The sequence below is a fragment of the Phascolarctos cinereus genome, unplaced genomic scaffold (genome assembly GCF_003287225.1).
Source record: "Phascolarctos cinereus isolate Bilbo 61053 unplaced genomic scaffold, phaCin_HiC Scaffold_2;HRSCAF=192, whole genome shotgun sequence".
NCBI lineage: Eukaryota > Metazoa > Chordata > Mammalia > Diprotodontia > Phascolarctidae > Phascolarctos > Phascolarctos cinereus.
This window is the reverse complement of record NW_027555625.1, coordinates 291,742,176-291,757,365: the sequence shown is the minus strand read 5'-3', so window position 1 is coordinate 291,757,365 and position 15,190 is coordinate 291,742,176. Positions and strand designations below refer to the sequence as shown.

Here is a 15,190-nt window from a genome sequence, read left to right as displayed (position 1 = left end):
CTGTCTTCAAATGTGTGACAAGAAATCTGGGCACAGTCTAACACATTTTAATGTTCTAAGAGGTTTATAAGAGAAAAAAGTGAATTCTAAGTCAACCCCAATCAATTCATATTTTACTTCCTGTTTTCTCTGCCATTAAGAACCATTTCTAGACTGAGAAACAACAGAAAAAAGTGAGTAATGGTGCATTAAAATCCAAAACAAAAGGTAAGGGAGCAATGGGCTGCCCTTAGTGAGTCATTTACATCCTGATGCCCAGCAGGGCTGGCAGCAGAGCTGGCTGAGCCCCAGCCAGTGATCACTAAGAACACAAAGGTGTGAGAGAGGTGCCCAGGAACTGAACAGGTCTGAATGTGCCAGTTTCTAAAAGGGGGTGGGGAAGAGGATTTGAAACTATAGGCCAGTGAACTTGAATTCAATTCATGGGAAAATTTTGGACCCCTATTATCAAAGGAGTGATTAGTGACACATTATTAGAAGAAGTTCCTCAACAGAAGCTCTTTCTCCTATACTGATGTACTCTCAGGTGTGATTTTAAAAATTGGTAAATGAACATTTAGAAAAGGATGCAGTGAGAGGCAGCTAGGTGGCCCAGTGGATAGAGTACCAGCCCTGGAGTCAGGAGAACCTGAGTTCAAATCCAGCCTCAGGCACTTAGTAGCTGTGTGACCCTGGGCAAGTCACTTAACCCCAACTGCCACAAAAAAGATGCATCGAGATGCCCTCAAGTACAGGTCGGCAATCAGCAGGCATTAAATAACTGTGTGCTGCGGGCTAAGCGCTGTGTTATGTACTAGAGATACAAAGGAAAAGGAAAAGCAACTCCTGCTCTTGAGGAGGACTCAGATTCTAAAGGAGGACACAAGATGTACATTAACGTGTATGCATAATACACAAAGTGGATGCAAGGTAAATCTTAGAAGGGAAAGCAGGGAGAAAGGGCAGAGCAGGAGGTATGGGGACTTGAGGAGACAAGACAAAGTTGGAGACATAAAGCTGCCCTGGTAAGCTGGATGAAGAGGGAAGTATCAGGAAATGGAAGTCATGTAAAAACAAAGGTTTTTTTTAAAAAATCACTGGCAAAGTTCTTTTTATTGTTGTTGTTTAGTCGTTTCTATTGTGTCTAAATCATTGTGACCCCATCTGGGGTTTTCTTGGCAAAGATACTGGAGTGGTTTGCCATTTCCTTCTCCAGCTCATTTTTATAAATGAGGAAACTGAGGTAAACAGAGCTAAGTGATTTGCCCAGGGTCCCATAGCCAGCAAATGTCTGAGGCTGGATTTGAACCCAGGAAGATTAGCCTTCCTGACCTCAGGCCTGACACTCTACCTACTGTGCCACCAAACTTCCCTTAACAAAGTTCTTAAACTTACCTTAACATATCCAGTTGTTGCCAGAGGTCGGTCAGATAGTTTCCTTGGCATGTCTATTTCTGGGTTAATATAATGTCGATCTGGACATATCCTTTTATCTCTGAAAAAAATCAAGGTTACATTCTCTAAATACAGAACAAAAGTAATGAGCATATTAACTGGGATTACAAGTGAAGAGAGGAAAGTATTTGGGGTTTTTTTTGTTTTTTTTTTTTACATTTACATACCCATTAAACACTATTTTCACATTAGTGAAGTTGTAAGTAAAAATTAAAACCAATAGGAGGAACCATCAGAAAGATGAAACAAAATTCAACTTAAGGTAAAAATAAGTGAGAGCGATTCGACTTCCATAGTTCTTTCTTTGGATGTGGACAGCATTTTCCATCCCGAGGCCTCTGGAGATGTCTTAGATCCTCGTAATGCTGAGAAGGGTTCAGTTTAACATTCTTAGTCATTGCATAACGTGGCTGCTATTGTATACAAAGTCTTCTGGGTTCTGCTCACTTCACTCAGCATCAGACCATATAAGTCTTCCCAGGTTTTTCTGAAGTCAGCCTGTTCATCATTTCTTATAGAACAATAGTATTCCATTACATTCATATACCACAACTTGCTCAGAAATTCCCCAATTGATGGGCATCCTCTCAATTTCCAATTCTTTGCCACCACAAAAAGAGCTGCTATGAATATTTTTGTACATGTGGGTCCTTTTCCCATTTGTTTGATCTCTTTGGGATATAGCCCTAGAAGTGCTATTGCTGGATCAAAGGGTATGGCACATTTTTGTAGCCCTTTGGGCATAGTTCCAAATTGTTCTCCAAAATGGTTGGATCATTTCACAACTCCACCAACAATGTATTAGCGTTCCAATTTTCCCACATCCTCTCCAACATTTATCATTTTCCTGTTCTGTCATGTTGGCCAATCTGATAGGTGTGATGTGGTACCTCAGAGTTGTTTTGATTTGCAGGAAAGTATTTGTTTTTTAAAACAGGTAACTGAGTCAGATGCCTCTAAAGAAATTAGAGATCTAGAAGACTATTACCTAAGTATTAAAATTTGTGATTATTTATGAGAAAAAAGGTAAAACTGCTTCATTCTATTCATCAATATTTTAATATCTGCAATTTTATGCTGACCAAAATGTACATCCACAAAAGAATTAGTGTTATTACTAACATACAACACAATTTAATATATAATGATGTTATTAGTTGCATTGAGTTGATCTGGAGTTTTCAAATGCAGTATTAGTTATGCAAATAACTTGTACACCCCATCTCTTTTCTTTCTCTCTGCCACAGGCCAAAAAACAAGCCAACCCTCCTATTTATTATGGGTACTTAAATAACATCTCTGTTGAGAAGCTAGTGGAAAGTTTTTTAGTTTTTTTTTTTTTTGGCCTTTTCTCCCACAACTACGATGAAGAGCAGCTTGATACAGTGGAAATTGCAATGGCTCAGGAATCAGTTGCTTACTGTCTGTGACCTCAGGGAAGTCACGTAAGCCCCAAGCCTCAGACTTCATTTCTTTAAAATGACAAGACGGCCTCTGAGGTCCCTTCCAGCTCTGGCACTACAAACCTGTAAACATCAGAAACAGGCCACTGGAACCCAGGAGGGAGGCTCGTTAGCCACTAATCTGAGAATGCCTTTTCAAAAGGGGCATGATGCTAATAATAATTAGTAATCACTCTGTCACCACAAGTTAGTAAGATACACTGTGGCAGACCAGGAAGAACATCTGTAGATGCGGGGTCATCCAAATCCTAGTCCTTGTCACCTGAGGCAAGTCACCTTCACCTTGGAGCCTCCTATTTCACCATCTTTAAAAACCATGTATCTATCATAGTGCCTATTTATCTACTTCACAGGTTTACTGTTAGAATGGATCAAATTAAATAATGAAGGAAAGCAGGGGTTTTGTCAGCTATCAAGTGCTATACAAACGTAAAACATTTCCATGGAAATAGAAATGGACTACCTATCCAATGCCCCAACAATCAAAGGATTAACGCTAACAGTTATCTTTACGTGCTCTACATGCTGAAACATTAGAAAAATACTGACAATGATGAATGTGGTAGGCTGCTTAATAAGACCCTTTAAATGTTCAGTATTATTTCATGAAATGATGATGACCTAAAAACTTAACCAGCTACTTTGATCCTAAAATTATCCACAGTGTAACAAACTAACATCAAGCAAGTACTAGTTTAAGGGCTTTACTAGTCTCCACCCTTAAATTAACAGAATATGTGCTATAAGTGAACTGAACTACATCCTAAACTAGTTCAGGTTCCTTTTAAATGACACTTTCTGAAGAAAAAAAAAGCAAAATATATAAAAATCAAAACCAAAAAGCAAAATACATTCATTAATGTAGTTATGACTTACCTCCATCTTCAATCTCCAACTGTTGGCTCAAATACAAACCAAGATTTTTAGAATTCAACCAAGTACCTCAACATCGCCTATGACTAGTAGTGACAATACCTCTGAAATCAATGTACCACCTATTTTCCTCAGACTCCAAGGTCTGTCTTAAGCTCTAAGAATATGGTCTAAGAGCTTTATTTATATTTTAAAATACCAGGATGAATAAATGCTTTCTTAACAGAATCACGGGTGAAAGGAGAGAGATCCTAGAAGAACTGAAAATAATTTTCTAGTCACAATGCAGAAAAAAGTGCTAATGATGTTTATCTCTCCCAGGTATATAATTTATGACTTGTAGGGAGACATGCTTCGTGGATCATTAATCTTTTTTTGGGTGGGGGGCAGGGCAGTCAGGATTAAGTAACTTGACTAGGGTCACAGAGCTAGTAAGTGTTTGAGGTCACATTTGAACTCAGGTCCTCCTGACTCCAGGTCTGTTGCTCTATCCACTGTGCCACATAACTGCCCCATGGGTTATTAATCTTGAAATGTGCCACAAAATTATTACCTAAATTAAAAATGATCCTATCTGTAACTTTATAATTACAGTTTTACTCTCATTTCTGAATGTAATGATCTGATATACAGAGAATAATTAGGAAAATCAGTCTTTACTAAAATGTGACTCATCTTACTTGCAAAAACCAGAAACCTTAAGATAATGACATAGAGGCCTTCTGAGTTTTTTATCTTCCTTAGCTTCCAAAACACCTGCAGTGAAGTCACACAACTCTGGAGGAATTTTAGCATCTGTTCGTTCCAAATAACGCAATATGCCAACTGCACAGCATGCACTTCTTTCTGTCAGTAGCAAAATAGATTTTGCCTTTTTATTTCCTTGCTCTGAAGAAGCACCCTTAAAATTAAAGAAGACAAGATGGAAAAGGAAAAACTCAATTTGGATCAGTCTTAATTGTGGTACCCTATGGTTTTTTAAGTATGTCATTATATTAAAAAAAATAGTAATATTCAAAGACTACATTGAAAGCGATTCAGACCTGTTCAACTGAACTTTGGAAATTATCAGACATGCAATATAAACGCGCTCCAAAAATTTTTGGAGAACCAGGAAAACTAAAATGAATCACACAAGTTGCATCAGTTATAGCCAGAGGAGGTATGCAATCATCAGTTGAAACTGAAAAGAAAAAAAAATGCAAAGAGTTACAAAACATGATAGAAACACCAGATTTGCAAAATAGTTCACATTTTCCTATTCTTCAAGAAAATTCTTTATATTGTATTTTTATACACCAAGAAATCTCTTAGCCAAGTTTCTCTGCCTCTTTTCTACCAATTGTGCAATCTCTCTTAGTCTCAAAATGCCTCTCCTACCTATTGTAAATACAGACTAATCATAATTTTATACTTTTAATAATAATATTTGCCAGTCACTTTACCCTGAATGTGCAAACTCCTGGATCTAGCACAGTGTCTAGCATGCAGAAGGTAATGAATAAATATCATGAATGGATTCAATGTTACAGAAGTTTTTCTTATCTCTAAAACTAAACCTTTAAAATTTATGGCTAAACCTTCAATTCTATCTACAGAAGGGTTCTTAACCTTTTTTGGGTCCTAGACATCTATTAAGTCTGGCAAAACCTTTAGACCCCTTTTCATAATAAGGTTTTTATTTAGATACATAAAATTAAACACAATCAAGCAATTAATTAGAATTTAATAAGCACCTACTATTTGCCAGGCACTGTGCTAAGCCCTGGGGATACAAGGAAAGGCAAAAACAATCCCTATTCTCAAGAAGCTTAGTAATCTAGTAGGAGAGTCAATATGTAAACAACTGTGTAGAAAGAAGATATAGACAGACAGACAGACAGATAGACAGACAGATAGATAGACAGATAGATAAAATAAATTGGGAAGTAGTTTCCAGAGGGAAGGCATGAAGATTAAGGAGCATTGATTGGGAAAGGTTTATTTCAGAAGGTAAAACTTTAACTGAGACTTGAAGGAAGCCATGGAAACTAGGAGTCAAAGGGGCAAGGGGGGAATGAAATTCAAGGCAAGAGAGCCATCTAATAAAAACGTTCAGTTAGGAGACAGAGTGTTGTACATGATGAGCAGTGAGGCAAGTATCACAGAATCACAGAGTCTGTGGGGGACAGTAAAGTGTAAGAAGACTGGAAAGGTAGGAGGGGGCCAGGTTATGAAGGGCTTTAAAAATTCAAACTAAGGATTTAATATTTGATCCTGAAGGGAATTAGGAGGCTAACTGAATGGGGGTTGACATAGTTATTAGACTTATGATTTAAGAAGATTAATTTGATTCCTGAATGGAATATGAAATGGAATGGGGAGAGACTTGAGGTAAACTAACCAGCACACTACTGCAATAGTCTAGGTGTGGAGTGATGAGGGAGTGCAGCAGGGGGATGGCAGAAGCAGAAGACAGAAGGAGGCATATACAAGATGTCAGGAAGGTAAAAATCAACAAAACTTGGAAACAGATTGGATACATGGGTGAGAAAGAAGAGTCAAGGATGACACTTAAGATGTGATTCTGGGTGACTGGGAGGATGATGGTACCTTCAACAGTAATAGAAAGAGGAGAGGGTTGGGAGAGGGGGAAGATGATTAGGTCTGTTCTTGACATGTTGAATTTAAGATGTCTATCAAGCAGTTAGAGATGCAAGAGTGGGGAGACAACAGAGAAATTAGGGCTAGACAAGTAGATCTGAAAGGCACCTGCAAAGAGATAACTGAAACCACTGGAGCTGCTGAGATCACCTGGTGAAATCACACAGAGAAAGAAGAGCAGAGGCCTAGAACAGAGCCCTGTGAGACATCCATGATTAGCAGTTGAGACCTGGATGAAGATCCAACAAAGAACCCAGAAGAGGGAGGCAGTCACTCAGGTAAGAAGAGAACCAGGAGAAAGTAAGCAATGTCATGGAAACCTATAGAGTAGAGGGTGAATGACCTATCAAAGGCTTACAAAGAGGTGAAGAAGGATGAAGATTGAGAAAAGGCCGTTATATTTGAAAATTAAGAGAGTATTAATAACTTTGGAGAGGACACTGGGAGCCAGACTGCAAGTAAGAAGAGAGTAAGAAGAAAAGAAGTGGAGGCACCTATTCTAGATAGCCTTCTCAAGGAATTGAGCAACAAAAGGGATAAGAGATATAGGATGAAAGGTTGCAGAGGATGCAGGGATCAAGTGAGGTTTTTCTGCAGATGGAGGAGAAATGGGTATGTTTGGAGGCAGCAGGAAAGCAGTTCTAAAAAGGAAACCAATTACTTTAAAATAGAGATATGATTATTCCCCCCATCTAATCTGGATCCCCTGAAATCTATCCATGGACTGTGTTAAGGGAAGGGTATCCATAGACTCCAGGTTAAGAACCCCTCATCTATAGGATGTAATTTTTGGATCACAACATTTGAAGGCATCTCAAAGTTCTAATTTGTTTCAGAACAGGTCCATTTGTTGACCATATTAAGCTTGTAGCTCCAAATAAGAAGTTTTATAAAAATAATCCTTCCTTTTAGAAACTTGTTATAATCAAGAATTTCACATATTTTGAAGATGTGATAAAATTTCTTCATAAAAACATCAATACATGGTTCTCTCTATCCTACCACTCTTTACAAATAAAAACAGCACTTACCCAATACAATATGAGAGCCAAGACTTAACTTCTTTTTCCATTGCTCTAATACATTTTTTAAATTAGCAGCAATTTCTGGGTGCATTTTCAAGCAAAATATTGAACTACTTTCCACTACCTGAAGAAATCCAAAAATTAATAAAGTATAATTTCAATAAATATAAATTCAAAAATTCAAGAAAGTATAAACTATACCTCTTAATGACTTCAATATAATTAACAAGAACTACTGAGATAGTCTATTTTTATGCCAACCTCATTTATCTAGAATTTTTGGAGAATGATTTAACCAAATAAATTTTCCAGAACACTAAGCCTTCTAATGTCTTTAACACTATGAAAAATATTTGGGGAGAAGATGAAAATCTTTATGCTTTCCTACTTTTAAAGCACAGAATAACAACTATAATTTGATCTTTCTTGATAACTTAATCTTCTTTATGATCAGTAATGCAATACAGTAGATACCCTCACGGGTAGCAAAAGTTTGCCCCTACATGAAATAATTGTACAGTATTGTACTTTTATAGCTCTTTTCTATGGTTTACATAAATCTTTTGATATCAAGAAATCTCTAAATGTGTCATATTAGTGGCTAATATACTTCCTAAACTGGAAGAGGTAATTAAGTTTTTGGTTTATATAACCATAAGGTAAGGGCAGCTAAGTTCAACAGTGGATAAAACATAAGGCCTGGAGTCAGGAAGACTCATTTTCCTGAGCTCCTCAGACACTGACTAGCTCTGTGACCCTGGGCAGGTCGCTTAACCCTGTTAGCCTCAGTTTCCTCATCTGTAAAATGAGCTAGAAAAGGAAATGGCAAACCACTCTAGCATCTTTGCCAAGAAAACTCTAAACGGGGTCACAAAGAGTCAGACATGACTGAAAAAAATTGTACAGCAACAGGACTAAAAAAGATAGACACCGAGGAAATAAAATTGCTGTATTGGGTAACTGGCTTCCAGACAATCAGTTTATTCTTAAATTTTTCAATTATGTTCTACAGAATTACAATGAAATCTAAGGGTGAACTGGGGCTGGAGTACCGACCTGCTGAAATGCCTGCTATATGGTTGTGACATAGTCCAGTAGTCATATGGTTCAGTGACAAGATTATATAAAGTGAGTATATTATCTCCTATACTGGCAGTAAGTGAAACTGTTGTATGTGAACTTTGCGTGTTAATAGTTCAAAGCCATTGCACTAATATAATAAGATCACAAAATTTATACCTGTGATTTATGGATCATATTGCTTAATGATCTGAATTGCCTTCTAAGCCTGTACCATGCTGAGAATTAAGGAATCCTGTTGTAGGGAAAAAACCTTTAGCCTAAGAGACATAGATTAAGGGTACTGTGGGGGGGAGGGGGGGAAACAGCTCCTGGCTTTGTACTAGGGGTAGCAATGCATTAGCAAGGACAGAAGAGAATGATCCAGAGACTGGGGGTACAGGAATTTGCCAGGTCACCTGGAATGAAAGAATAACTGTCAGGGGACTGAGATAAGCTTAGCAGACTAGTGAGAGACTTCTTAGATAATCTGTACTTTGTATTTTATGTTTCCTTACTCTGTGGTAAAGTAATTTTGTATCTGAAATAGCTGACTGTACATTGTACTGTACCAAAGGAGATATAACACAAGAGGGATACTATAGAAAGAAAAAAGAGGAAAAGCTGTAGACCCGAAACCAAAATCTTTCAAGAAGAAATACTCGATTCCTTTGGGTGTTGGCAGCAGAAAATTACTTGAAAGGGAATAGAATTTTCTGAAAAACTAGATTCTCAATTCTGGAACCAAATAGGTAATAAATGTAAATTATGATATTATTTATTTCAACCATACTGTCTGTTATAACTCTGAGAAGACATGATAATCAATACCTGTTTTTAATTCTTTCTTCACCTCATAATCCTTGCAGTCTATTTACCTGGCCTAAGTTCTCAGAACCTGATTCACTTTTAGATAGAAGAACAGGCAACTAACCTTTGAGAACATAATATATTTCTCTTTCACTAGAAATTCTTACCTTACAAACTATTTCTGCTTCAGCCACAGAACTCGTGAATATCAAGATCTTCTGAGCATGACATGGACTGAAATCAAGCATTCGAAGTAACGTTGAGGTTTTTTCACAGTCTAGGCAAAGTTGCACTACCTAGTAACAGAAAAAAGAATAAAACTAGGTAACCTTTTTTTAAAAGGATAACTTTCCAAATTTCTATATTTCTTCTGGCTTCATTTTTCATTGATGGTATTTTGATGAAATCAAATGCATGAAATTGTCTAATTTAAATATTTATACAGTTATCTTAAGGTGTCAAACTCTTAAAAATATACCTTAAAGTATTTTAAAATTTTAGAATTAACACCTAAATTAGTTACAAATATACAAACATTACAACATAGCGCTTGAATCTCTGCACCAAGAAAAAAATTACACCCATGGCTTACCTGCTGTACATTTCCATAAAGAGCAGCTTCTTCCATGGCTGTTATAACAATGTAAGGATCATTCATAAATTCTTTGGTTAAAAGTTCTATATGTTTGCTCCAATGAGCTCCAATAGCTACAATCTGATGAGGTGCAGATTCTCTTTCTTCAATGATAATAGTTTTCTTGAAATAGTCTAAGATAGTAAGCATCTACAAAAACAATTATTTTATTTAGATTATTTGATTTAATGAAATATGCCTTAGAAAACTGGTGCTACCTGACAAACATGGATAAATATTAAAAATTTTAACTCAAATTACATCTATTTTTTTTTCTTGCAGAATTAGTCTCTAGGACTACCTTGAAATAGATTTTCTATTAATGTCTGGGATCTCTATATACTGTGGTCCTGCCAAATCACTCACAATCTTTCAGTAATATCTAATTCTACTACAGTCACATACATAAAGACTAAGATATAAAGGAACAGCAACTCTATAATGACCAGAATATTAAAGATAGCGACATTGATTCAGAAAACCTTGTTATTAAATTTTAAATGGGAGGAACAAAAATACAGAATGTACTGTCAGGCAAATGTTCTTCAATTCGAAAATCTAATAAACACACACTAAATGCAAAGCACTGTTCTAAGACAGAAGCAGTCTTTCTGCCAATGGCAGACTTAAAGAATAAAGATGATCTGGAACATACTCATCCTTTCTCAACTAGATACTTACATTCTAAGCCTTGTCAGAATTAAAATGCTGAGTGAACAAAATCAGAGTGAACAAAACAATTGTATCTGAGTATGAAATGTACTTACTTGCTCACCAGCTTCGAAGAACAATACTTCAACTTCATCAAAAATAAGGTGACAGAGTCTAAGAAATAATAAACTATGATACTTCAGAAGTCTCAAGAGACTATGGGGTGTTGTTATAATCACCTCACCTATTATTTTAGAAGAAAAAGTGATTAATATAATTCATCTTTTCTGCACATTTTTCAAACCTCTCCATAACTGACATATCACAGAACTGCTGCAGATTTTAGGAATAATTTCTTTTTGTTAGGTGTTTTTTTTTAAAGCAAATTGGTATATTTGAGGAAAAAATCGCTAAAATATTTAGTGTCAACTTTGAAGTGGATTCATAGTGTTACAGATTTAAGCTAAAACCAAAATACACAGGCTAGCTTTTTATATGTGGAGACTTGATTATATTCACATCAATGGAACGGAATGTTTTTTTTTAATAGAATGAACTTTGTGATTAACTCTTTCTATAAATCTTTTTTTGATTTAGTTTATATGTATAAGTTAGTTTATATGTATAGTCTAAAAAAAGGCTCTATCAAAAGGTTCAGGAATAAAATCAAGAAAAACACAAAGATACATTATCTTAGCTTTGTGCCAAATATTTTTCCTACATAAACTTACACTTAACACCATGTTATTTTTCTCTTACATGAACAACCAAAGTCTCCATTATTTTCCATTAAATATGCTTACATCCCCTCTGAAACTTCGTATTTTGAGCTTCTTCTTTGTTAAGTCCAATTATTAACAACATGGGATGAAGAGGCCTAGAACCTCTACCATACTCTTGTAATAATTCAAAAATGTGCTGCGCTTTTTTCCATCCAGGGCATACAATTACCACTAATGGCTGAAAAGACAAAAAAGAAATATTTCATATAATTCTGGATCAAAATTTAAAAGAATATACTTATGCATTAGAAAAGAAAATTTAATTTTATGGAATAGAAGTTACATACATTGAACTAAAATAAATCTAGCATCTGAATGACTTTCTGTAATAAATGAGATACAAACAAACACAGAATTTAAGGGGACCTGAAAGACCCCATAACCCAAACTTCTCATTTTACAGATGGAAGAAGTAGAGACCAAGAAGGCTACACCGATGTGTTCAAGGCCACAGAGATTACAGCAGACACGGAATCAAGCCAGGCCTGACTGTTAGTCCTGTGTCTTCCCACTACAGCTATGCCTCTTTTCAGTGTAGTTTAGAAACTGCATTAACACACAAACTTCTAAGACAACTATTCAGAAACAATAATAATCGGAAACCAAATGGTACTGTTAGAAGGAGCCTGACATTAATGCAGCTCCCCAAGGAGTAAATTACCTTCCGACTGCACTTTCCCTATCCCAAACCTCTGATCAAAAGGCAGAAATGAGTTCCTTCCAATACCCTCTTCCCCAGTCAAACCCCACTGTAAATGTCCCTAAAGGCTAAAATAATTTTGCCACACATTTCCTAGGGAAAGACTAAGAAAGACTCAACCCCAGGAATATCATAATGGAGGCATCTGAAGCACTGATATCACTAAAAAAAGTAACAAATCTTAAGAAAAGATTGTTCCAATCCTTCTACTTCTTGACAAAATAGAATTTGCTACCAAATATTAGTAAATCACTTATTTTACATAATGCCAACTATAACTCTGTTACTGTTGCCCACCAAGCCTCTCCACTCCTTAACGGCACCCTTTCAAAAGCACGGATTCCCACTATTGATGCTAACTGCAACACTACTGGAAAGTTGTGTCTTAAAAATCCCTAACCCTGGAACCATCACAGTGAGATGAACCTCTCTGAACTTCCCCAGGCTTACCTGTGGATGACACTCTTGTGCACTGCTGGGCCTCTATCTGGAGACTTTACAGATTAGTAGCACTCAAACCTTGGACTCTAATGGCATAGTTCTTGGAACCAAGGGTCACCCTCATCACACAGGATGAGGAACTGAAGTAGGGCCTTTATGACCTTTTTAGGATGCACACCGATTCACCTTCTCTCTGTGATAGCCTCCAAAACCTTTCAACCCTTCCATCCTCTTTATCACCTAGGCCCACACCCTATTCTTATCACCACACCTTTCCTCTTCTTCTTTCCTACTGACTTTCAATTTCATGACACCTTAGGCTACCAAAAGACAAAATTCCACTGGCAAAGCAGATGCTTAGTGAAGACATTTATCAGTAGAGAAAAGAAAAAGCAAGAATGTTGTCAAGAGTGAAAGATGAAGTTCTGGACAGAGGAAGCTGGGCTTGTTTGGGTTCAACTTGGGGCTTTATGAAAACTCTGAATCTGAATTTTAAAATATAAATTTAAATTTTTTTATCGTGAAACAAAAAGTTTTCAACTTACTCCATTTCTACTCGGTAATGACTTGTAGCAGCCCCCTGTTTGCAAAAATGTAAGCACTGGTGGAATATATAAGAGAGGATCATTTCCATTATGAGATATGACAATCACATCACATCCACGAGCTATTGGTGGCCAGCAATAAGACTCAGTGTGAGTGGGTTCTAGAAATTTATTCTTTCTAAGTGTCTGGAAAAGAAAAATAAAAACAAATTTAATCAAACAAAAAAGATATACTACTGGTAAATACTTTCTACTTCCTCTTTAAATATTTCAATATCACAAAGGATCGGTAAAGACATGAATGTAGGAACAGAGAATTTAGGAGGACATACAATTTTTTTCAAGTTTAACAAAGGGACTGAAAGGAAATTTTGCCCAAAAAATTTATTCTTTTTGGAAAAAAATTAGATAAAATGGTTAGATTTGGTCATCTTAACATATGTTCCAGCATTTAGTGTAAAAGAGACACCTTAAGGGTGTCAGCAAGGTCTAAGAAAACAACCCGTTCTAGATCAGGTTTGTCCTGACTCTGTTCCTCCCTGTGTGATCTTTAACAAATTATTCAACCTTCTAAGCCTGAGTTTTCTCACTGGTAAAATGGGAGAATTAGACTAGATGACCTCAAGAGATCTTTTCAGCTTCTATATTCCTTAAAAAAAAATAACTTATGAAGAATATTCTGCCCACTTCAAAGGCTCTACTTTTTGCCTGAAAACATAAATCATCACTATTGCTCTACTTACACTAATTACATATTTCCAAAATTACATATTCATTTTATTACATTTATTTGTTCAATTAATTACATGACATATTTTCAAATTACATACTTGTAAAATGAACTTCAATTTGTTAATATGAATGAGGGCTAATTTGAGATTTGTATTTTAGTGTGTAATGTCATCTATATCATTCCTGTCATCCTTCATAATTAAAGTGGATTGCCATCACAGTTAAAAATGTTCTACTTCAGCTCTAGTATAATGCATCTTAAAAATAAGGGCAAGATAAGTCTGTTTGAACCGTCACAATCAGAATTCCCTAGGATGTTTAAAAGAAACTGATACTCTATACTACAAGTCTCTGAAACTATACTAGGAAAGCCACAACTCTAAGAAAAAAAATCCAGAAAACTATCAATTTGCAAATAAGAAGAAAAAAATCTCAACTATTATATGAATGTATATGATTTTCCAAATCATTCATTGTCATGAAAGTAGATATTAATACCAGAAATCTCACCAACAATCACTATGGTATTAGGGAAGAAGGTATGACAACCTGAACTAAGTGACTATATTCTGAAAGATGAGCCAATCCCTCTAACTTTATCTCAGATCATAAGAAATAAACCTGCATTGTAACCAAGAGAAATTCTGAACTAGAAACAAAATTGAATTTACTGGATTGGATTGCCCAAGTTTTTCTACCATTGGGTATTCGATAGCTACCAAAGCCAAAAGGGCAGACTTGGACAGAATGGAGAAACTACTATATATACCATGCCTCTGATGGCTTTTTGACTATGAGATTCCCAAATACTTCAATGACACCAATAGTTTTAGCAAAGAAGGGGTCTGCCACTCTTTTAGCAACACTGAACTCTGCACTTTTATTTCAGTAGGGATTCTCAAAGGACAGACAATTAAGTATTCAAATCTACTACAACAAAAAATTAAATTACTCATAACTTCATATTCAGCTGACATCTAGAAAGCTACCACTTTTTACTAAATATAATCAAGTATACACTATTCCATTTATATTTTTTAAAAAACTGTAAAGAAAACAAAAGGACTCTTAAAAAGCTAGGTTGGGTTCCAGACTTAAGAAGGAACAGGGCTCCTACTGGAGATGGATGCAACCATTTAGAATAGCCAAAACTACTTAAGTCTTATTTTGCTTAGGTTTTTCTCTACTAGAAAGAATGCTTTTCTCAAAGTGAAAATGGGAAAATTATAATGAAATGAAAGCCCAAATAAATGAGGGTATAGTAAAAAGGGTACCTGGCTATCTTCAATGAGATCAAACTATCTAACTCAGACTAATTACAACCTAGGATACTTGTCTGCTTGCTGGGCAACTGTTGGCCACTAATATGGAGTATGTTCATACCACTCTCTAGGGTCA

The 15,190-nt window shown here is 36.0% G+C and overlaps 1 protein-coding gene across 2 annotated transcripts in view; it reads right to left on the bottom strand.

Annotated features, from left to right (window-relative positions):
• TDRD12 (tudor domain containing 12) overlaps nt 1-15,190 on the bottom strand; it is a 62,430-nt gene that overhangs the window by 16,091 nt on the left and 31,149 nt on the right. For both annotated transcript variants that reach the window (XM_020985039.2, XM_078150098.1), the window contains exons 14-22: nt 13,061-13,246; nt 11,396-11,552; nt 10,709-10,836; nt 9,900-10,091; nt 9,475-9,603; nt 7,445-7,562; nt 4,814-4,953; nt 4,451-4,671; nt 1,375-1,474 (exon numbers count right to left, since the gene is read on the bottom strand). In XM_020985039.2, coding sequence (XP_020840698.1) covers nt 1,375-1,474; nt 4,451-4,671; nt 4,814-4,953; nt 7,445-7,562; nt 9,475-9,603; nt 9,900-10,091; nt 10,709-10,836; nt 11,396-11,552; nt 13,061-13,246 — 1,371 coding nt within the window. The remainder of the gene's footprint in view (nt 1-1,374; nt 1,475-4,450; nt 4,672-4,813; nt 4,954-7,444; nt 7,563-9,474; nt 9,604-9,899; nt 10,092-10,708; nt 10,837-11,395; nt 11,553-13,060; nt 13,247-15,190) is intronic.